Here is a 22,126-nt window from a genome sequence, read left to right on the forward strand (position 1 = left end):
CCAATGCCATCTGCTCTCCTAAAACTTTCATGAGGTCATCAGCCCTGTTTGCCAAAATCAATCTCCTCATTTTAGTGTTCATTGTACTTCTTACTCTCTTTAAACACTAGATATTATACCTCCCTCTCTTGAAATTATGTTCTTCCTTGGCTTTCATGGCCCTCTTTTATTTTTTAAATCTAGAGCCTTTTCCCCTTCATCTACTTTATAAATATAAGTGCTCCCCACAGTTCATTAGTGTTACTCTGGTCACACATTTATATTCTGCACGTTTACCCTGGTGATAACAATCCATTTTTGTGGCTTCAGCTATTTTTTACATGCTGGTTATTGCTGGTTATTTCCAAATCTTTATCTCCAGCATTAGACCTTTCCCTCAGCTCCAGCTGCTCTACTGCATGTCCCTGAATCCACCTGCACATCATGACCGATGCACGATCAATATGTTTTCACCCCTGCATTGCTGCCCATGTTTCTTTGTTCCCCACTTCCATTGGTATCCCTGTTTCTTTCATCACTCAAGTAGAAACCTTGGGTCTATCCTTGATTGCTTTGTCTCATTTAATGCTTGTGTATAATGAATTACCAAGTCTTCCACTTGAACCTCTCCCCTGCTGTTCCCTTTTTCATTGTTTGCTGTTTCTCCTCTGTGTTGGGTCCTCTCTCTCGCATGGTCTTTCACAGTAGCTGCTTAGCTGATCACTCTGGCTTCAATTCTAGGGCATCCCTCAGGCTCCTGTTGGATAGGTGACCTACACATAGATGTGGCAATATTATTCCCTTGCTTAGAAATCTTTGGTAGCTTCTGTTGCTTCCATGATCATGTTTCTAGAACCACAAAACAGTATGATTTGGCCGCAACTTTTTGTGTTCTACTTTTTGTTTGAAGAGGAAGTCTTAGAATTAGACTTTGGACATTGAGATATCAGAATTCTCGGCCATGTCAACAGATTGTTGTTATGGAAACAGGCAGGTTCATGATTACTGTATTACTCATTCCACCTGCCATGTGCTCTGGATACTAAGGTGCCAGTAATACGAAAGTGAAAATAGCATAACCCCTTTGTTCCAAGTGCTAGAGTTTAGTGAAAGAGATAGAAATGATGGCAACAGCCTTGGTGTTTTACTAGAATTCTTGTTAGTGGCTGTGGGAACATAGATGAGGTGTAATAGTCGTAGTTAAGAATTTACTATGTGCCAGGCACTGTGCTAAGTCTTCTCTGCCAGCTTTGTATACATCATTTCTATGCTTCATATACATTATTTGTACATTTTAGTTTTAAATTTTCTCCAGCTTTACAAGATGTGATTGACATAGAACATGCTGTAAGTTTGAGGTCTGCAACGTCTTGGTACACTTATATCTTGCAAAATGATTACCACCAGCACATTAGCTAACACCTGCATCACGTCACATAATTACCATTTCTTTTTTGTGGTGAGAACATTTAAGATCTACTCTCTTAGCAACTTTAAAGTATATAACACAGTATTATTAACTGTAATAATCATAGTTACATTAGATCCCCAGAACTTGCCTTATAACTAGAAGTTTATACTCTGACCAACAGCTCCTTTTCCCCACCCCGAGTCCCTGGTAACCACATTCTAACCTCTATTTCCATTTGAGTTTGCCTTTTGTAGATTCCACCTATAAGTGATATCATTCAGTATTTGTCCTTTTCTGTGTGACTTATTTCACTTAGCATGATGCCCTCAAGTCCCATCCACATTTTTGCAAATGGCAGGATGTCATTCTTTCTTGTGGCTGAACAATATTCCATTATCCACACACACACACACACATATATATATATATATATACACCACATCTTCTTTACCCATTCATGTTTTGACAGACACTCAGATTGTTTCCATGTTAACTATTGTGAAGAAGCCTTCGGTGAGCATGGGAGTGTAGATACCTCCTCGAGATCCTGCTTTCATTTCTTTTGGATACATACCCAGAAGTGGAATTGCTGGATCATATGGTAGTTCTATTTTTAATTTTTTGAGGAACCTCCCTACTGTTTTCCAGAGTGGCTGCACCAGTTTACATTCCCATCAACAGTGCACAAGGGTTCCCTTTCTTCCACATCCTTGCCAACACTTACTGTCTCTTGCCTTTTTGATGATAGCCATCCTAACGGGTGTGAGGTGATGATAGCTCATTGTGGTTTTGATTTGCGTTTCCCCAATGATTAGTGATGTTGAGGACCTTTTCATGTGTCTGTTGGCCATTTGTATGTCTTCTTTGTGAACATGTCTATGTAGTTCCTCTGCCCATTTTTTTAATTGGAGTATTTGGTCTTTTGCTATTCAGTTGTATGAGTTCTTTATATATTTTGGATACTAACCCCTTATCAGATATATGATTTGCAAATATTTTCTCCCATTCCATAGTTACCTGTTTATTTTGTGATGATTTCCTCAGCTGTGCAGAAGCTTTTTAATTTGATGTAGTCCCAGTTGTTTATTTTTGCTTTTGTTGTCAAATCCAAAAAATCATTGCCAGGACTGATGTCAAGGAACTTACCCCCTATGTTTTCTTCTAGGAGTTTTATGGTTTCAGGTCTTACATTCAAGTCTTTGATCCATTTTGAGTTGGCTTTTGTGTATGTGTAAGGTAGGGGTCCAGTTTCCTTCATTTGCAGGTGAATATCGAGTTTTCCAAATACCATTTATTGAAGAGACTGTTCTTCCCCTGTTGTATACTCTTTATACTTTATACTTCTCTTTATACTTTGTTATAAGTTAAATAATGATATATGCATGATTTTATTTCTGGGCTTTCTGTTCTGTTCAGTTGATCTATATGTCTGTTTCTATGCCAATACCATACTGTTTTGATACTACAGCTTTGTAATATATTTGAAACTGGGCTGATGCCTCCAGATTTGTTCTTCCTCAAGACTGCTTTGGGTATTTGGGGTCTTTTGTGGTTCCATACAAATTTTAGGATTGTTTTTTCTCTGTGAAAAATGCCATTGGAATTTTGATAGGAATTGCATTGAATCTGTAGACCACTTTGGGTAGTATGGATATTTAATAATATTAATTCTTCCAGGCCACGAGCAGAATATCTTTCCATTTATTTGTGTCTTCTTCAGTTTTTTTCACAGTGTCTTAGTTTTCCATGTATGGATAAATCATTTCTTGGTTAAAAATATTCCTAAGAATTCTATTCTTTTTGATGTTATTGAAAATGGGATTGTTTTGTTACTTTCTCTTTCTGATAGTTCATTGTTAGTATATAGAAGAAACACACTGATTTTGGTATATTGATTTTGTATCCTGCAACTGAAATTGTTTTATTTACAAATTTTAGAACAAGACTTTATATGTGAGAAAAAGAAATTCAGAATAATAATCAACCTAAGATCCCACCACAAGTAGCAGAGCCAAGATTTAGCCCAGGAGTGTGTGATTCCAAAGCTTTTAGCCGTGCACTGTGCACCTTTACTCCACCAGAGAGGCTAGGGAGTGCTTCTGAAGGAGATATTTAGCGTTATATACCAGCCATCATTGCCTTACTTGGGATTTTTCGGGTTGTTTGGACTGCGTCCCATGCTTTTCTGTCTGACTTCTCTTCTACCTCATCTCCTGCTAGTACTTCTCCAACCTCACCCTGCATTCTAGGCACACTTTTTTTCTCTCTCAGTACATAAAGATACCATTGCATTGTCATCTGCCTTGCATTGTTGATGACACGAAGTCTGTGTTGATTCTTGATACCCCTGTATGTGTGCCTTTTTACAGATTTTTCTCTTTCACACTGGTTTTCGGCAACTTGAGTATGATGTGCCTTGATTTTCTTTGTTCCTCCTGCTGGGGGTTTACTGAGCTACATGGATCTTTTAGTTTTTGTCAGATTTGGCGATTTTTCGGCAATTATTTAAACAGATATTCTTCTGCCCCCCCCCCTCGTCTCCTCAACGCAGTGTGTTAAACCAGCTGATGCTGTCGCTCAGGTCCCTAGGGTCCTATTTAGTCTCCGCCCCACACCCCCGTACTCTAGATGGATGGCTTCCATTTCCGTCGTCAAATTTGCTGATTCTTCTGTAGTGTCTGATCTGCTGTAAAGCCTGGCCGGTGAAATCTTCACTATAAATAGTGTATTTTTCATCTCTAGCAATTCCATGTGGTTCTTTTCATACCTTCCATCTCTCTCCTTGTGTTCATATTTTACTTTAAATCCTTCAGTGTATTTATAATACCTGTTTTAAAATCCTTACCTGCCAATTCCATCATCTCTGGGTCTGTTTTTATTTTCCTGTTACTTGTGAGTTGTCAGTGGTGGCATTTTCAGATGTCTAGTATTTTTTGGAAGGATGCCATATATTTAGAATGGCACAGTGCTGGGTGGATTTTATGGTCTTCCACTAAAAGAATGGTGATGTTTGTTGTGGCAGGCAGTTAAATTACTGGTGGATCAGACTTACTGGGCAGGTCTAGGGCTACTTTAGCCTTTAATAAGGCTAAAATATGGCATTCTGGGGGATCTGCTGAATGCCCCCAGGTGCTTGGCATGGTTTTTCTACCCAAACTGGGTAAAATTCAAATATCTTATTCTGTCCTTGGTGAATGCTAGGGCTTGTTCAGCTTATGATTTCCTGGTAGTTCTTTGCCTGACCTCACAGTTTTATCCAGTGAATGTGCATATAAGTACCTTGTGTAAGACACTGGGATACAACTAAGCAGATGTCTGCAGGTCTCTCTCTGTGTAGAACCCTCCTGGTCCTCTGCCTGTACAAAGTCCAGCTGCCTTAGCCTTGTCAAACTCCCTTCCTACCTCCTCAATTTAGCAAGGCTGCTGTTCTGCTTGGGATCCTCCCCAGCCCTGTACCACATGCCGTAAATTACCTCCAAGTAGAAAGAGCGCAGGGCTCAGCTTGCTTGTGCCTCCACCTCAGGGATAATGGTCCTAACGGCCTGTTGTTCTTATGTCTGAAAATAGTTGGTTCATATACTTGGCTCATTTTCTCATTGTTTATGGGTAGATGGCAAGTTCCGTACCATTTGGGTGAAAGGGGAAGTAGCTGCTTATCCTTCTGTGAGCGTACCAGTTATTTGTCACACCAACAGGCCCTTATACATGTGTCCACTCTGCCTGGGATGCACTCCTGCCATTCCATCTAGTGGATTCCTGTTCATTCCTGAAGGCTCAGAATGAGTGTCATCTTTCTAAGATTTTTTTTCTCTTTGCTTCCAATTAATTGCTCATTTACTAAGTTATCAAATCACTTGATATATAACTTCACACTCATGTGTATTTATGCATACATATTCCTAAAATTATCTTTTGTCTTTCTCTTCCCAACTAAAACTTATAATTTATCTTTCTTGCCCTAGCACATAGCACAGGGCCTCTAACATATTTGACTGATATTTGTTGAATTTGAATAGTGAGGGAGTAGAGATCCAAACTGGGCCTCTACATGGGATAGAAATGGAAATGCTGGTTTAGGTAGAAAAAGGAGTGTTTGGTGCCTAAGGTTGGAAGCTGTGATCCAGCTAAGGTGCAAGCAGCCAGGGAAAGTCAGTTACACTTAGCTTCTAAACATCATTTATATGGCTCTGAATAATGTCGACAAAGATACTTACAACTTTCTGAGGACCACTAACTAGAAAACTGAAATTCACCATTCTTAATATTTTATGTAAAAATCGTTTTGGTATAAAATTTTTTGAAAAGCCCTTGGGTTAATTGTTTCGTAAAAGATATTTGGGTAAAACGTTAAATGAATTTGTTTCTTTGTAATTTTAAAGTTGTGGAAAATAAGCACTGCTGGAGTAAAGTGTACTGTAATAAAGCTGTGGAGGTCTTGCTGTAGTGAGAGGGAGGCACAGCAAACTGTGCTGCTCGAGCACACACACAAAGGTGTGAGGCACCTTCCTTCACACACAAACTTCTGGGTGAAGGAAGGTGCTTTGTGCGAAGTAGTTGTTAATATTCTTGTGTTTTCTGTTACCATACTTGACAGATGCCTTTAACATCTCAAGTTGTTCCTTAGTAAAATTTTACTTGGTTCCATTAGTTAATATGACAGTTAGTTAAATGGGTCAGGCTTAAATGTAAGTAGGGTGAGATGATATGATGGTCGTACGTTGTACCGAGAGGGTATGTTAAGTCTTACTGATCGCTCAAGGCTGGCTTTTACAGGTTTTTTTTATTACAATAGCCTGCATTTGAAGTACATCCTTGAAAATTTTTAGAAAACTAGTTTTGCGCTTCACATTTTGTGCTTATGTGAACTGCTTAAATTCTTGGAAAAACAGAGAGGAAAACCCTTTTGTTAAAGCGAGAATCGGTAAACATCATAGTGGAAAGGACTAATAATAAATTGTTCTTAATTTTTTTTTTTTTTTTTTTTTGGCGTTACGCGGGCCTCTTACTGCTGTGGCCTCTCCCGTTGCGGAGCACAGGCTCCGGACGCGCAGGCTCAGCGGCCATGGCTCACGGGCCCAGCCGCTCTGCGGCACGTGGGATCTTCCTGGACCGGGGCACGAACCCGCATCCCCTACATCAGCAGGCAGACTCTCAAGCACTGCACCACCAGGGAAGCCCTGTTCTTAAATTTTAGGTGAAGAAATCCTTGTATTTATGTAAATTGACTGCTATTGAATTTTTTTGTGGGTGGTAGTGTTGAGCTGAGAGGCCCAGAGGACAGTAAATTGAGACTGGCGAACTTTTGCAACCAAAATGCACTTGTCTGTCTCAACTGAGGAAAATAGGCAGTTCTGAGTGTAGCCTTCATGTGCAGGGGACTCCGTGGACTGCACGTCGCATCCTGGTGCATCTCTAGCTGCTGCGACCGAGTGGACTCAGCTCATGCTCACTAGCTGCCTGCTCACAGTGTACAACACTGCCAGGCTGTCACTAATTTACTCCTTGGTTTTGTTGTCAATGCTCACCCTTTCCTTTCTTACGAGTTATGCATCACTTTAGCTTTGCCTGAATATGTGATGGCCATTTTACAGTTAATTACATAAAAATTGTTTTGATGCTTTCATGTATGGTTTTCTCATACTGTAATTAAAATATAATTGTCAATTGTATAGGTTTAACCAAATGAAAATCTGAATCAGCCAGCGAGTTATTTTCTTTCACTCTCACCACCTACAGCTTTTCAGCTAAACTTAAATAGGTTCTTAGCTGACTTAGGTGAAAATTTTTGTTTCCTTTTATAGACAGAATTTGGAAAATAGATTGCCCTAACAAAAAAAAAGGAAGGAAAGAAGGCTGGAAGGAAAGAACTAAATTATCTTATGAAAAGGAAACGAATGAGTAGCTTTTGTTTGACAGTAGCATGGCTGTTTGAAGTTGAGTATTTCACATTAATTTTTATAACAATTTCATGGAAGCAATCCAGTCTTTTTTTTTTTTAACACATAAAGGAAAATTTGAGATAGGACATGAGCTGTCATTTATGGTAAGAACAAATTGTTAAAATATGGAATTTGTGCTGAAGGGAAAGAAAAATTGTAAATGATTTGTTTCTTTTATTGGCAAAATTATTCAGAGGAAAAAAAAAAAACAGGTGCTTTGGCCAGAGGGTGGAAGAAAGTTTAAGTCCATACCGCTCTTTTGGTGAGCCTAGGTCATATCTACTGAAATTTCAAAAGCACATTCCTTTCACACCAGCAGTTTCATCCCAGTATCTACGTTGAAGACTACCTACTGACACAGGCGCTGACAGGAACCTTCATACGCCTTCTCATCACAACATTGTTTATAATCATGAATAATTAGGGGAAAAAAAAAAACCTAAATGTCCTTCAAAGGGGAATGGCTAAATAAACTATGGTTTTTCTATTCACAAGTTTGCAGGAATTAAAAATTCTGAGGTAGGACTTCTGTGGTGGCGCAGTGGTTAAGAATCCACCTGCCAGGCTTCCCTGGTGGCACAGTGGTTGAGAGTCCACCTGCCGATGCAGGGGACACAGGTTCGTGCCCTGGTCCGGGAAGATCCCACATGCCGCGGAGCGGCTGGGCCCGTGAGCCATGGCCGCTGAGCCTGCGCGTCCGGAGCCTGTGCTTCGCAACAGGAGAGGCCACAGCAGTGAGAGGCCCGCGTACCGCAAAAAAAATAAATAAATAAATAAATAAAATAAAAGATAAAAGTTATGAGATAGATATAAGACCATCATGGAAAAGACTCTTAAGGCATGTTTAAGTAATTTTAAAAAGTAATAGAACAGTATCAGTTAGAATGTTGCCATTTATGTGTCTTTAAAAATCCAGAAAACTAATATTTTTGTATGCATTTAAATATATTTTAAAAATCTGGGAGGATGGAGTACACCTGAGTGATAACAGAGCTTCTAAATGTAGCTCTGGACTGGGGGAAGGGTCTTCAATGGAGGGCATTTGCTTTATTTGCATTATTTGCATTTTTTACAAAAACAATGTTTTTATGTATTCTGTAACTAAAAATTCTTGAGAATTTTTTTACTTGAAAGTGTGTTAATATATTTTACTACTAAGGTTTAGTTCTTGAAGTTCTGAAGCTGATGTTTTTATTTAGCTTTGGAAATGCTAATCTGAGCTTAAATTTTTACTTAAAAAATATTGGATTTCAGCATGTAGATGGACGAAAGTTTACACACATTCAAATTATAGTCTATGTAAATAAAGATACCTACTGTGTCTAAATATTAAGAACAAAAAGGCTATTTTTAATGAGTCCTCTTCCTTTCTATTGAAAATGTGCTTCTCATCTTCTCTAGTGCTGCTGGGGGTGAAATCTTTGACCAGTGTGTTGCAGACAGAGAAGAAGCCTTTAAGGAAAAAGATGTTCAGAGACTCATGCGGCAGATTTTAGAAGGTGTTCGCTTTCTACACGCTCATGACGTAGTTCATCTTGATTTGAAGGTAAGAGCTGAATTACTTTACAGTTTTGTGGTTGCTGGAGAATGACACTCTAGATGCGAGATATCTCACAGTGGTTTCCTCCAATATTTGTCAGGTTTGTGTGTTTTATTAGGTAACAAGGGTATAAGAATTGAGTCATACATAACTTGTATCCTTAGCCAGTTTTATCAGGGAGAGGATGCACATGTGCATACATAGAAAGATAAATAGTAATACACCGCCCCGGAAATGGAGCTTCGAGGGTATTGCTGGGGTAGGTGAAGGCTTCCTGGTGGAGACAGGGCTTGAGCTAGACCTTTCCAAAACGTAAGGATTTAGATAGGTAGAGAAGAATCGGAGAAAGTTAACTCAAAAGACTTAGGAATACTTGTGATGTGTTTGGACAAGAATAAATGGAAAAGTTCCTCTGGAACTGAAGGATGACGTAGGAGATGTTGAAAGTTGAGAAAAGGCCAGATTCCCGGGGTTCCCATGTCACGGAGTGATAGGTGATTTTTGAGCAGAAATATTTGAAAAGCAGTGTTGTGGAAACTTAGGCAGGCAGCAATAAATAAAATAAATTAGGGAATGAAAGCCATCAGAGGCAGGTGGATTTTTAATTTGAAATCGTCAAAGAAGGAAGGGGAGGACGGAGGAGAGAAAGTACAAAGGGTGGCGTCAGTCACCATGCTTTCAGGTGACGCGGACGCCAGCTGAAAGCAGGGCAGTCGAAAGAGGAACTTTCATTGGCTAAGAAGTCCAGGGTGACTCTGGCTGCGGTTACAGCACTATTCATTCACCCAGATGTGCCAGCACTTGGTTTTTCTTCAGTTCTCAGCTCTGCCTCCTCCAGATGGCAGTAAAATGGTGGGGAGTTAGATGCAACCGTTTTTTAGCCTCACAACTGCCCTGAGACTCAGCAGGAAAGAGCTGCTCTCAGGTCACTGGCTCGTTCAGAAGTCCTGAGACCCACTCAAACCAGCTTAGATTAACCCAGAAAGAATTGGTGTGCTGGTCCAGGGTGCAGGGCTTTGACGGCCAGGCCAGTGCCATCGGTGTCATATGCACCCACCTAGAGGGGTCAAGCCCTGCTCCCAGCCCAGCTTTGATGTGGACTGAGAGTGGGGAGGGGAGGGGTTCTCAGACCAGTTCCGTTTCTCAAAGACTAGAGAATGGGCGCTCAGGGGACAAACAGTAAATGTCCACCGCAGGTATTCAGAGCATATTCCTTCAGGCAACTGAGGAGAAAAGCATCTAAGACCCTTGTTGGTTTTCCCATGGTTGCTTCCCTATCAAGTCCAGGTGGGGCTTTGTGGAAGTGAGACAGTCCTCTAGCACAGAACACACCCCAGGGACTCCGGCGCCTTATCAGCCTTGTCAGCCGGAGGAGAGGGGGTGAGGAAGGAGGGTAACCTGACAGGGCCGAACCCCCGGACCCCAAACCACTTTCCTCTCCTGAACTTCTGCGGCCTCGTCTCACTCACCTGCCCATCCACCCTGACCTCTGCTGTCGTATGCTTCCAGCAGAAAGGAGACGCTTTCGGCAGTGGCTCTCCAGCTTTGACCCAGGTCAGGGTCACCTGAAAGGCTTGTTAAAACAAATTGCTGGGCCCCAGCAAGTTTCAGATTCAGGGCAGGGCCAGGTGATGGCAGTCCTGCAGATGCAGGTGCCACTCAGACAGCTGCTGCTGGATGGCACACTCTGTGACACCTTACACACACCATACTGTACACGTACCATACTGTACACATACCGTACTGTACACATACCATGCTGTATACATGGCAGTGTTTAATCACTTTTGCACGAAGGAACACTCTCAAGGAGGAGTGTGCAGTGTATAACCAGGAAGTGACTCCGTAAGTAAACTTGATCAAATTCTTTTTGAAATTAGGTGGAAAGGTAATAGATCCTCCTTCAAATGCTAGTTTCCTACAGAAAAATACAGGGGAAAGGAAATTATTTGGAAACCTTCTTGTTCTTTTCTGAAAGATGCCAATATTTCATTTTGTTAACAGTTCTTTTTTTCTCCGGGACACTGATTTCTTAGTATAGTGTCTAAAGTGGGCCGTGGCAACACAGTAGAGTATGGGAGTGATAATGCCATTTTTTGAAGGCAGGTGTGGACATGTGTGCACCCACGAGTAGTCCCAGCAGGCTGATGCTGCAGTGGCCTTGGAGATCACCTAGGTGAAACCCTCAGAGCATACGCAAGGGAGCTGGGGCTTTGCTTTTTCCCTTTAGTGCATCGTATGCATTAGAAATTCAAAGATCCTGGGTGCGGGACACGGCCACCGTGCTTCTCTCGGGAACACTTGCCAGGAAGAGATGGTCTCTGCAGTCCAGACTTCAGTGGACTCAGACTTTAAGAAGCCTCAGTTAGTACCAGCCGTGAGGAAAACGTCCCCAAAGTAATGTCTGTGCTAAGCCTTCTCTCATGTTTGCTTTTACACACTTAACTTTGTAAAATCATACATTTATTTCTATGACGTTTTGCTAGTTTTATGATGTAAAAACGACCTCCAGGAACAGAACACCAATTTAAATAATATTGCATCTATAGGAAATGACCTTTCAATTTATGACAGCTCCACCTACGACATTATTCAGAAAAGGAGCTAATTAGGTAGCGAGTCAGACAGGTTGCCAACACCGTGTGTCATGCGTCTTTGATGTTACTTGAAAGCAGTCAAGGGTGAATTTTAAGTTCTTGAGTACCAGGTTCGACTGTGTATTTACACAGTGAAATTATATCCCTGTCTCCCTAATACACTCAGTATAAATTGTATCCTTTCTCCCCAGTGCACTCGGTGTAGAATTCTTTCCAGCTTTAATAGAGGCTTTGATGATGGGCCTTGGATGTTGGAAACAGGACTTTCCATGTTTCCTAGACCCAGAAGAGCTAGAGGACCAGGTGGCCTGGAAGGTTCTCAGCCTGTCTTCTGCCCTCACACTCTGCACACATGCAGTCAGACTTGTTTCTCAGTGAACTCTGGAGGGGAAAGGTTGGAGATGGGGTTGGAAAGGCAGCAGTGCAGACGGGAATGATTTCTATCAAAAGGTCATTTCCAAGTTGACTTCCATGTCCCCCGTGAGTCTGGACAAAGAGAGTCTACTGTCCTGCATCTTTTAACAACCGTCTGCCCAGTGGCGATTTGTGTATAATGCTGACTCTCAGTCTCTATCAGAGCTTGAAAGACGAAGCTATAGAGCTAAATGTGTTTTCTTACGTTTTAATTCTGTGAAACGTGATAACCCCAGTATATATGGGAACTTTGAGTCAGTAGACCATTTATTCCCCATTATGGTGAAAATGGGCAATTCTTGTCCCAGAGACAGAAGTTAGTTAGAATAGCTATTATAGTTGCCTCTTTGAAAAGTGGTAATTGACAGAACGGGAAATACACTACTCAGTCCGGTCAGACCCCAAACGGTCAGTTTGCCAAAAGACTGATTCGCTGAAGACTCTCAGCCAGATGCAGGCAGGCCTCGGAGATGTGGCGGGTTTGCTTCCAGACACCACAGTAGAGTGAATATCGCAATAAGGCAAGTCACACGGTCTTTCCCAGTGCCAAGGTCACTGATCACAGATCAGCACAACAAATATAATGAAAAAGTCTGAAATACTGTGAGGATTACCAAAATGTGACACAGAGACACAAAGTGAGCAAATGCTGTTTGAAAAACGGCGCCAAGGCTTGCTCGATGCAGGGCTGCCTCAAACCTTCAATTCGTAAAAAACGAAATAGCTGCGAAATGCAGTGAAACAAAGTATGGTAAAACGAGGCGGGCCTGTATCTTCAACTGAACATGGGAAGTTCTTTGAGGAGTAGCAGATGCAGATGTTGGGGTGTTTATGCATCTACAAAAATTGGAGACACTGAAGTGTGTGTGATTAAGGGAGAGCCCATTCCTTTACATGTAAATCATGGCAGGACTGACAGGTCTCAGTAACAGCACCTCTGCCAGAGTCAGGACAAGCTCAAGTCTCAAAACCATCTCAGTCATTTGGTAGCTAGTCATGGGCGTAATGGCCTGCTTTTACATCAGTCAAGGGGAGGACTGACCAAAAGGGGCACAAACAAATCCAGTCTTAAAATCCAAGGCTGTTTGTGTTCCGATGGTCTTGTACTGGTCAGATCTTCCAACGGTTCTGTGCTAGGTATTCAGTCATTAAACCCGTCCACCCTGTGATGTGTGTAATGGGAAGTAGCAGAGCAGACTAGGCATTAGAAGCTGGAACTTTCCCATCTGATGTTAAATTGGTCACTGATAGTTTAAGCGTCAGTGTTTTACTTGAAAGAGGGGTAACAGGTAACATTTCTAAACAGTTTCCCAAATTTATTTAGACAGGATTATTAACCTATTTCTATACTCTGACCTGGGTTTTAGTGCATAAAAAGTCAATTTACTTGAACTTTCGTGGGCTGATAAAATGTTCCTTAAAATGCTGTCCATGGTACCTTTAGCCTTATTGAGCAGATTAGCCTCAAGTCTACAATGATCTCATCCAATGGTGATTGCTCAGTAAATGGTAAATAGATTATGTACAGAAGTGAAGATACCCAGATAAATAAAAGGATCCCCCACGAAGCTGAGAAATAAGGTTTTAGGAGCAGTCCTCCACTCCCAGTTGTCTATTTGGGACAGTTTGTACGTTTCCCATTTATTCCACTCTCATTACCTCTCTGTGGACCTTGTTTTTTTCTCTCTTACCACTTGGGATGCATGCATCTTAAATAGAATTAAGTATTGTGAGCCGCAGCCTCTGTCATGAACTGGATTCCATAGAAAGGAGGTCTAACTAAGCTGTAAATTTAAAGGTACTTATCTTTGTTTTTAGCACATATTTTCAGAAACTGATGGATATTTTCAGAAACTGATGGAGATTATAGTCCTATATTTTATTTAGAGGAGTAAGGTCTACTTTAAAAACGTACCTGTGGTCAAACCAGGGCACAGTTGGACGAGAGGACGTAATAAACGTTAACTGTGAAGTTCCAGAAAGCTGCGATTTTATGAGACTCGTGTTTTTTCTAGCAATCTCTCTTTCAAGGGTTTAATGTCTCTCACTTTGGCAGATTATGGATGCTGTGACTAAGCCTTGATTGCAAATACTAAGGTAACCTTTTAATTTGGTCACTCTACTACAGAATTTACTACATTACCACAAACCAACTAGCTTTTGCATAATAACTAAAGAAAGCATTTCCCATGGAATGTAAAGAGTAAACAAAATATAAGGGAAAGATGTTTAATCTACTTTAAGGGAACAAATGGTATTTAAAAACATTCCCAGAATGAGCACGTCTTGTTAATCACAAATGAACCTTAAGAAGATCTGGTGATTAGCAGTATTTCTCTTGGTGTTTCTGATGTACTGGGAAAGGCAAAACATGTGCAGTGATGAACGTCTGTTCAGAGCCAGACTCCTCTCATCTAATTTGCCTGAATAATGATGTTTGATTGTACTGTAGTATATCATTCATGTAATACAACTAAAATTGCCTTGAGAAGTCCGGGGCCTCATAATCATGATGTTACATAGGATTTTTTCCTGAAGAAGTAGCTAGAAGCTAAGTAAAAAAGAGAATGTTGGCTTTATAAGGAAGTTTATGTTACCAGAACCTCTGTAGTTACTTTGCCATTGAAAAGAGAAATTGATTCTAACACTGATCAGTTGAGCTTCTCAATCTTGGATGGGGGTTGTTTTATCTGGTTTGGGTATTTATAACCATTGAGCACGTGTCTGCAGTGGAAACTTCTACAGTGACAGCAATTTGTTGTTTTGGTTTTTCATTCAGTTTTAAGTTTTTACTGTAGCCAAAACTGTCTGTGATTTAAAAGAAAAAGACAGAACAGGTTTTTATACAAAATTAGAGATGATACTGAGCCACAGTGTGGTTGTTTCACTATAGGCAGAAAAGTCTTAGTTATTTTGATGAATCTGTTTTCAAAACAAACTATCATTCCATAATTGCATAGTGGCAGTAAATTAGGACAGTGGGTAAGAGACACTAAGAATTCCCTGACCGTTTCTTGGGGTGTCATTGCATCTTTTTTTTCTCCTAAGGAGTTTAATGCTGCACCATCAACCCAGTGCCACTGGCCACGTGGTGCTTTAGACCGCTTGGAACGTGGCTCATCTGAACTACGTTGTGCTCAGAGTGTGAAATCCACACCAGAGCTCAAAGACTTAGTGTGAAAAAAAGTAAACTATCTCAATAATTCTCCCTATTAATTACATGTTGAAGGTATAACCTTTTAGATATATTGAATTAAATAAATACATTTAATTTTACCTTTTGTAATATGGCTACTAGGAAATTTTAAATTACCTTTCTGTAGCACAGCACTGGCTTCAAGGGTATCAGAAGATATTAAAGCCAAAACAACCTGTACTAGATCTCTTAGCCTTTCCATTTGTTTTTCAGCCTGTTGGAAGCTAGTTTTTTCTCCCACCACTTTACTAAAAACTACCTTCTCTGAGTTCTTTCATGGTCGTCATTCTTCCCCTTGTCCATCTGATGGTGCTATTCTCCCTGGCTTTCCTGCTCTAATGTTACACCTGGGTTCTCGCTCTCAGACCAGTTTCTCCTCTTTCCTGACTCTTGCTGTTTACCCCGAAACGTAGTTATCAGCCATCCTGCCTCTCGGCCCACTTCTCTTCTTGCTGTACACTCTTCCTCTCGTTTACTTCCGTGCTTTTAGTCTTTCCTATGTGCCGCAGGCCCCCAAAGCCATGTACTCGGCCTTGCCGTCTCTCCAGGCTGAATTTCCAGCTGTCCTGGCTGGTCCTGAGAAAGCTGAAGCGATGGTCCTCTCTGCGGACCCCGTGTGTCAGTCAGCAAATGACACTGTGCCCTCTTCCTGCCCCTACACGGCATCAGTCACGATGGCCTGTGGATTTCGCCTCTGTTAGGTGTAAAATTTCTTTCCTTTCATTCCATGCTTCATCATATCTTCCTCACTCTGTGTCTCTCCCTCTAGAGACTTTTAAAAACAGGCTAAAGGCACGCTTTTCAGAAGGCTGTTTCCAGCCGCGTGGTTGTATTTGACAGTCCCTTGCACATCGTGCTGTGTGCTGGCTCCCCTGTGTACTTTGGCCTGTGGTCTTGTCTTTCCCTGGAATGTCCTCCGTCCCTCCCCTTGCTCTGCCTTCTGCCAGGCACCCCTGAATGGCCCACAAGGCCCTGCGAGTCCTGTCCCCCAACCCCATTTCCTTCCAGCCTCACACCTGCCCCTCACCTCTGTGCTCGTCTTCAACTCACAGTTCTTCCCTCTGCCACACCCAACCCCGAGAGGCTGCGCCGTGACTGGCTCCTTCCTAACATTGGTTTGCCCTCAAATACGCCACCTCCGGGAAGCCTTCCCTGACTGCCCTGGAAATAGCATCTGCACACACACATACCCGACGGGCACTCTCTCGCTCCTTCCCCCACTCTGAGTTCTCTGTAGAGCTTAAAACAACCTGAGGTGGTATTATTTATTTGTACTTATTTGGCCCTATTGGAATATAAGTCTCCAAAGGAACGGAGGACTTGTTTTCTGCCATTTCCTCAGGTCACAGCTCACTAGGCAGTCGGTAAAACTTTGCGGAATAAGTGGTGAAATCCTTTTTCCCCGTCAGGGCTGCTGCCGTACCTCCTCGGGAACCCTCCAAGGCAGAATCATTCCGTCTTGTTCATCTCTTGCCCGAGTGCTTTGTCAACTGCAGCACCTGAGCTAGTTGAGCCCGACAGGCCCATCTGTCTTCTGTTCTGAGTATGAACTCAGGACAGTAGGGGCTTGGCATTACTCACAGTTATGGTACCACCTGTCCTGACACAAAAGAGAGACCCTTTAAGGGTTTCTTTGTAGTTAGTCACCTTTCCTCTTTTCACTTACTGGGCAAGTAGCAGTGCGGGCCTGCCGGGTGCCGGGGCCCTGAGCCCGGTGACGTCACCACGGCCAGGACCGTGGCTCCTGTTCCCACGGAGCTGTAGCCTCTTCCCCTCTGTTTCTGAATCCAGACTGAGATAAACCTACAAGCAGCTTCATAATAGAAAAGAGTAGGCCGGATGGCTGGCTCAACAGTAAGACCCGTTTCAGAGGGAGGGCCCCCCTGTACCTCAGCATCCTCTGTCGTAGGGCAGCCCTTCACGTTGCTGCTTCGCTGCCGTGCTGGGTCTTCTTGCCAAGTTGACAGTAGGCAGAGCAGAACAGAGAAGAGCGTCCCAGGTGGCGGGGGTACGATGACAGAGATGCTGTTGAGAGAGAGAGCATGACAGGTGTGAGTGGCCGCCAGTGGCCGGCAGGGAGACCGACTTTCCCTGAGCCCAGGGAGCGGGTGTGTGACAAGTCTGGACAGCCGGGCACGAGCTCACCCTGCCCGGGGCTTGTGGACCCCAGTGAGCAGCTGGGAGGTTATCGTAGGAGCAGAGGGAAGCTACTGAAGGGTTTAGGCAGGGCGGTCACCGATCAGATGTACAGAGGACGGAAGACCCTCCTGGCTGCAGTTCGGGCAGCGTTCTGCTGAAACGGAGGAGAAAGTGGTGGTAGCTCAAGGTAGTGTTCTGTGGGGGGAGAGAGGGGCAGACAAAGTCTAGAAATGCCTATGTCTAGGACTTAATGTCACTAGGACGTGGTGACGCGTTAGCTCAATGGCGAAGGCGCTGGGGAGAGAGGAGAGACAGAGATGCCCCTCGGCGTTGCGTCCTGCTGGCTGCAAGGAGCATCCACCGAGCTGCCCGCGGGGACGCGAGGAGAGTCTGATCTGGGAGGAGTCTGACTTGGGCATGTTGAATCGGAGGCGCCTCTGAGACATCAAAGGGGAGAGGTTAGGTGAAGAGTTGGTTGAAGGGACCTGAGCCAGAGAGAGAGGCTGTGAGTCCAGAGGGGCAGGTGGTCGTCGGCCTTGGGTGCAGGTGGAGGTGCAGGGTGGGAGTGGGGCGAGGAGAGGGGGAGCCTCCAGATCAGGCCCTGGGGGCCCAGCAGTTAGTGGGCGGGTCGCAGGAGACGGACCAACAGCAGCAGCCAGGGAGTTAGCAGGAGAACCAGGACGGTGTTCTGTTCTGGAAGCCAAGAGGAAAGGAGCTGGTGGACAGGGAAGGAGCAGCAACGTCAAGCACCGCTGAGACGGCACTCAGAGGAGAGCCCTGAGGGCGCCCTTGGCTTTGACCTGGGCGGCGGACGAGAAGACAGAAGTCGGATGGAGCGGTTGGGTGGAAGTGGCAGGAGAGGACCGTGAACATCACTGCCACCCTCTAGAGAACCGCGTGGCGGAGGAGACCGGAAACTCCTATTAACAGAGCAACGTGTCTTGTACGAGACGCCGGGGAGGCGAGAGGGGCCAGGGGAGGGGAGGGCAGAGAGGGCTTCGCAGAGGAGACGCCACCCCGTGCTGGAGGGAGCCGTGAGGATGAATTTGCCAGGCAGCCGGGGAGGGGCCTTCCCGAGCAGAGGCCTGAGGTGTGGGCCGTGTGTCTTGTTGAGGGACTACAGCCTGACTGATCTGGAGCGCAGACTCCCTGCAGAATGGTGACAGGAGAGTCATCTAGAAAGGGAGGAAGGGGCCGGAGCACAGAACATTCTGGACGCTCTAGTGAGGTACTTATACTTTATTGGTGCCAGTATCCTCAGTTCACCTTTGGAAGTACTCTTAACGGCCAAAGACAGTAAGCGCCGACCCATTCTGAAGCGCGCATAAGCCTCTTTCAAATCTCATATTTTATTTTAAAAATTGGGATGAATTTTACATTCTAGTCTGTATCAGCTTGACTTTTTATGTGAAGATGTCCTAGTTATTTTCAGCTGAGCAAAAATGACTCCAGGAGCGCGAAGCTCATCGGTCCTCTGGGTGGCGCTTACCACCGCCATGTACATCCAACCCGCCCCGACCCCACTGGAGTGTGGCTCTTGGCGAAGAACAGCCAGACGACCACAGGGAGAGTGTCACGATCAGACTTACAGTATGGGAAGGTTGTCGTACGTGCAGGATGGGTTGAAGGTGGGGAAACTAGAGACAGGAGGGTAATGAAATCCCAGATTTCATGCAGTGGGAATATTGAGATCTAGGAAATAGAATTCACATGACTGGTGACCTTCACTAGATGTGGAACTGGTGGAAAATGAAGGGTACAGAGAACTTTAGGATGATTCCCCAGTGTGACTTGAGCACTGAGGCTGGGGATACAGAAGAGAGCAGTGGGTTTGGTGCCCGACGTGTGTATTGCATTGAAGGCCTTGCCAGGCGAAAAGATCCGATTTCAGTTGGCACTGTGAGTCCGGAGAAGTGATCAGCGTGTAAGTGGCAGCTAAAGCTTTGATAGTAGATGAAATTGCTGAGAAATAGAACGCAGAGCGTCAGGAGACGAGCGCCAGCCAGCAAGAGATCCTGGGCAACACCACTATTTAAAAGCAGAGCAAAGAAAACAATCGTGAAAAAGATGGAGAGGGAGCTATAGAGGGAGGAATAGATCCAAGAGGGAATATGAGGACAACCAGTAGCTCCAAATTGTCCCGCTGTCAGTGCCTGCAGGACCCCCACTGGGCTTGGTGGGCCTTCGATTATTAAAGATATTGTGACCTTAGTGAGAGCAGATGGAGTACAGGGGGCAAATCCCGATGCAGCTGGATTGAGGTGACCTCGCTTCCAAGAAGTTGAGCTTTGAGGGAGGGAGTGTGTTGGCCAGAAAGAGATGCAGGGTCATGGGGGGGAGGATTTTTTTAATTAAGTGGTTTGGTTTGGTTTTTAAGATGGGAATAGATGCATAGTTACGTGCTGACGAAGAGCCGGTACAAGGGAAGAGATGGTACGAGGCTTGCTGCCTTACACGTAGGAAGTGTGCTGTAAAAACAGCTGTCTGGCGAATGACTGACTACTGGTAAATTTCTCACTCTCGGTTCCACAGGTGAAATTTGTGTTTTATGGGCTACCCGCTCTTTATGCTCTTCATATGCAATCACGGTTTATTAATTTGGGGGGTGTCATTTTGTAGCCCCAGAATATTCTGCTGACAAGTGACTCTCCACTGGGTGACATTAAGATAGTTGATTTTGGTCTTTCAAGAGTACTGAAGAACAGTGAAGAGCTCCGGGAGATTATGGGCACCCCCGAGTACGTGGGTGAGTATTCCTGAGTGCTGCGTGTGTTTTGTGTGGGGCCAGGCATCCCCTTCACTGGGGAGCTCCCATGTGGCGTGGTGAGTGGGGGGGGGGGCCTGCCGTCCACTGTGTTGAAATTCTGCTGTCAAGAGATCCCTTCCTTTGTATTAAGTTAAAAAATGGAAAACTTTATAGAGAGTAAGGTACCAAATTGGTGGTCCCTTTCCTGGAGGGCTAAGAGAAGTCGAAGGGATTGCTTCTGAAAGAAATAGGAGAGGATGTCAGGTTATCTGAGGGTGGAAGGATATTTAACAAGTAAGGACCTTTCAAGAACTTCAAGTTGGTAGAATAAACACAGTGAAAGTCATTGCAAGCCCTGTGATTGCATAGATGTGGGAAACAGAGAGGGCATTCTGCTGGGTTGATGCAGGGCTGAGAGCTTCTGGCAGAAAGAAAAAGGAGAGAGCAGCTGAAGTGATGAACCATGGCTTCTCGGTTTGGTAGAAAAAGTGGTAAACTATGACTTTTTGGATAGACTGGAAAGAAAATGGAGCATAAAAGAATTAGTGGTTGGATGAGGTTAAAGAAAAAGAGAGATTTCTGTAGAAGAGCAAAGCAGTAAAATAATTTAAAGGTGTGACCAGGGATTACAGTTTTATCATTTAAAATGTCAGAGTAGAAAGGGCGATTTGTGATTACAAGGCCTTGGATGTAGCTCTGGAAGGTCAGCTTCTTTAGACCAGGAGGTCGAGAAGCATGGGTGCCAGGCCGGTAGGGTCCTGCACATCAGTGTGGAAGTTGCCCGGGGTGATGGCAGCCCTGGGAGGAGGAGGGTGGCTTTTGTGTCCATAGGTGAGAGCATCATTGTGACCAGAAGTAGAGAAGGCTGTGGCCTGGGCCTGGGGGGAGGAAGATTTGCCTGAGGGCAGAGGTGTGAAGTGGGCGGACAGGCAGTCTCCTTCTAGAAGGCCTGGGGGCGTGGCAAGAAGAAGGTGAAAGGAGAAGAGTAGTCCTTGAAGGAGCCCAGGATGCTGGGAATTTACGTAGGAAGGAAAAAAGGATTCCAGGGGGACACAGAAAGTCCCGGGGGACAGGTCGGGTTGAGGAAAACAAAGCTGTATGGCAATGACAGTACAAAAAATAATTTGAAGTTTTAAAATACTTTCTCAAGTCCTACAGGTTGAAACAGCAGATCCTTTATTAATTAGGTAATAAAAGATATCGCAGGCAGAAAAACACCCTTCAAAGATGGTGTGTTTTTTGTGGACTAGAACACAATTTCCAGTACGCCGACTGGTACGTCTCATGACCGCTGAGTTAGTGTTAGGAACGTGGCTTAACATGCTGCTGCTTCAGGAGAAGCACCCGTGATGAACGGGAGGCCTTGTCAACTGGAAGAAGCTCAGGAGACTGCGGGCTGAAGGGCTGTGGGCCCAGATGCCCATAGGAATTATTGCCCTGAATGAGTTTCTTGGGGGTTGTTTTGTTTCCCTCCAGTGCTTTCTGCTCTTTGGTAAATTCTAAATTTTCTACCAAGAGTTTTTTTCCCTCCAGAAAACAAAGCTGTGTCCTTTATGATAAAAGCAGTACAAGCCCAACCCCCAAAAAACTACAGATAACTCAGAAGGATATAATACAGAAAAACAGGCGGCGCTCCCGTCTCTTCGCCTGGCCTGCCTTTTAAAGGGGACCCTGTGCCCCCAGCCCCGCCCCAGCCTTTCATACGCAGAAAGGGCTGCCTGGGTGTGTGCCCCTCCGCACTGGCCAGCTGTGGGACCTCGGTCCCCAGACCTCTTTATACCTCACGGTCCTCTGTCCACGAAACGAGGCTGTGGAAGTCCTACCTCACTGGATCTGCTCCGTCACACTCTCACGTCAGCGCTCAGCACGTAATAAACACTCAGAAAAGGAAGCTAATGTTATTTCCTTCCCCGCTCCTCCCACCATCTACTGCTCTCTAGGCTCTGTTGTACTTTTTCCCCTCCAGTAATCTGGATACTCTGCATTTGATTTTAAATTTCCTGGTAGTATCTTTTAAAACGTTTTTCTGTTTTCTTTTTTTGGCCGTGCTGCATCACTTGTGGGATCTTAGATCCCTGACCAGGGATGGAACCCGTGCCCCCTGCGGTGCAAGCCTGGAGTCCTAACCACTGGACCGCCGGGGCACTCCCTCTTTTACAACTTTT

At 44.2% G+C, this 22,126-nt stretch overlaps 1 protein-coding gene across 1 annotated transcript in view; it reads left to right on the forward strand.

The window, feature by feature from the left end:
• STK17A (serine/threonine kinase 17a) overlaps positions 1-22,126 on the forward strand; it is a 37,796-nt gene that overhangs the window by 13,260 nt on the left and 2,410 nt on the right. Inside the window, exons 3-4 of the mRNA XM_082632147.1 lie at positions 8,731-8,875; positions 19,835-19,961. Coding sequence (XP_082488273.1) covers positions 8,731-8,875; positions 19,835-19,961 — 272 coding nt within the window. The remainder of the gene's footprint in view (positions 1-8,730; positions 8,876-19,834; positions 19,962-22,126) is intronic.

Source organism: Mesoplodon mirus, assembly GCF_964341445.2.
Source record: "Mesoplodon mirus genome assembly, chromosome: 9".
In the NCBI taxonomy this organism is placed as follows: Eukaryota; Metazoa; Chordata; class Mammalia; order Artiodactyla; family Ziphiidae; genus Mesoplodon; species Mesoplodon mirus.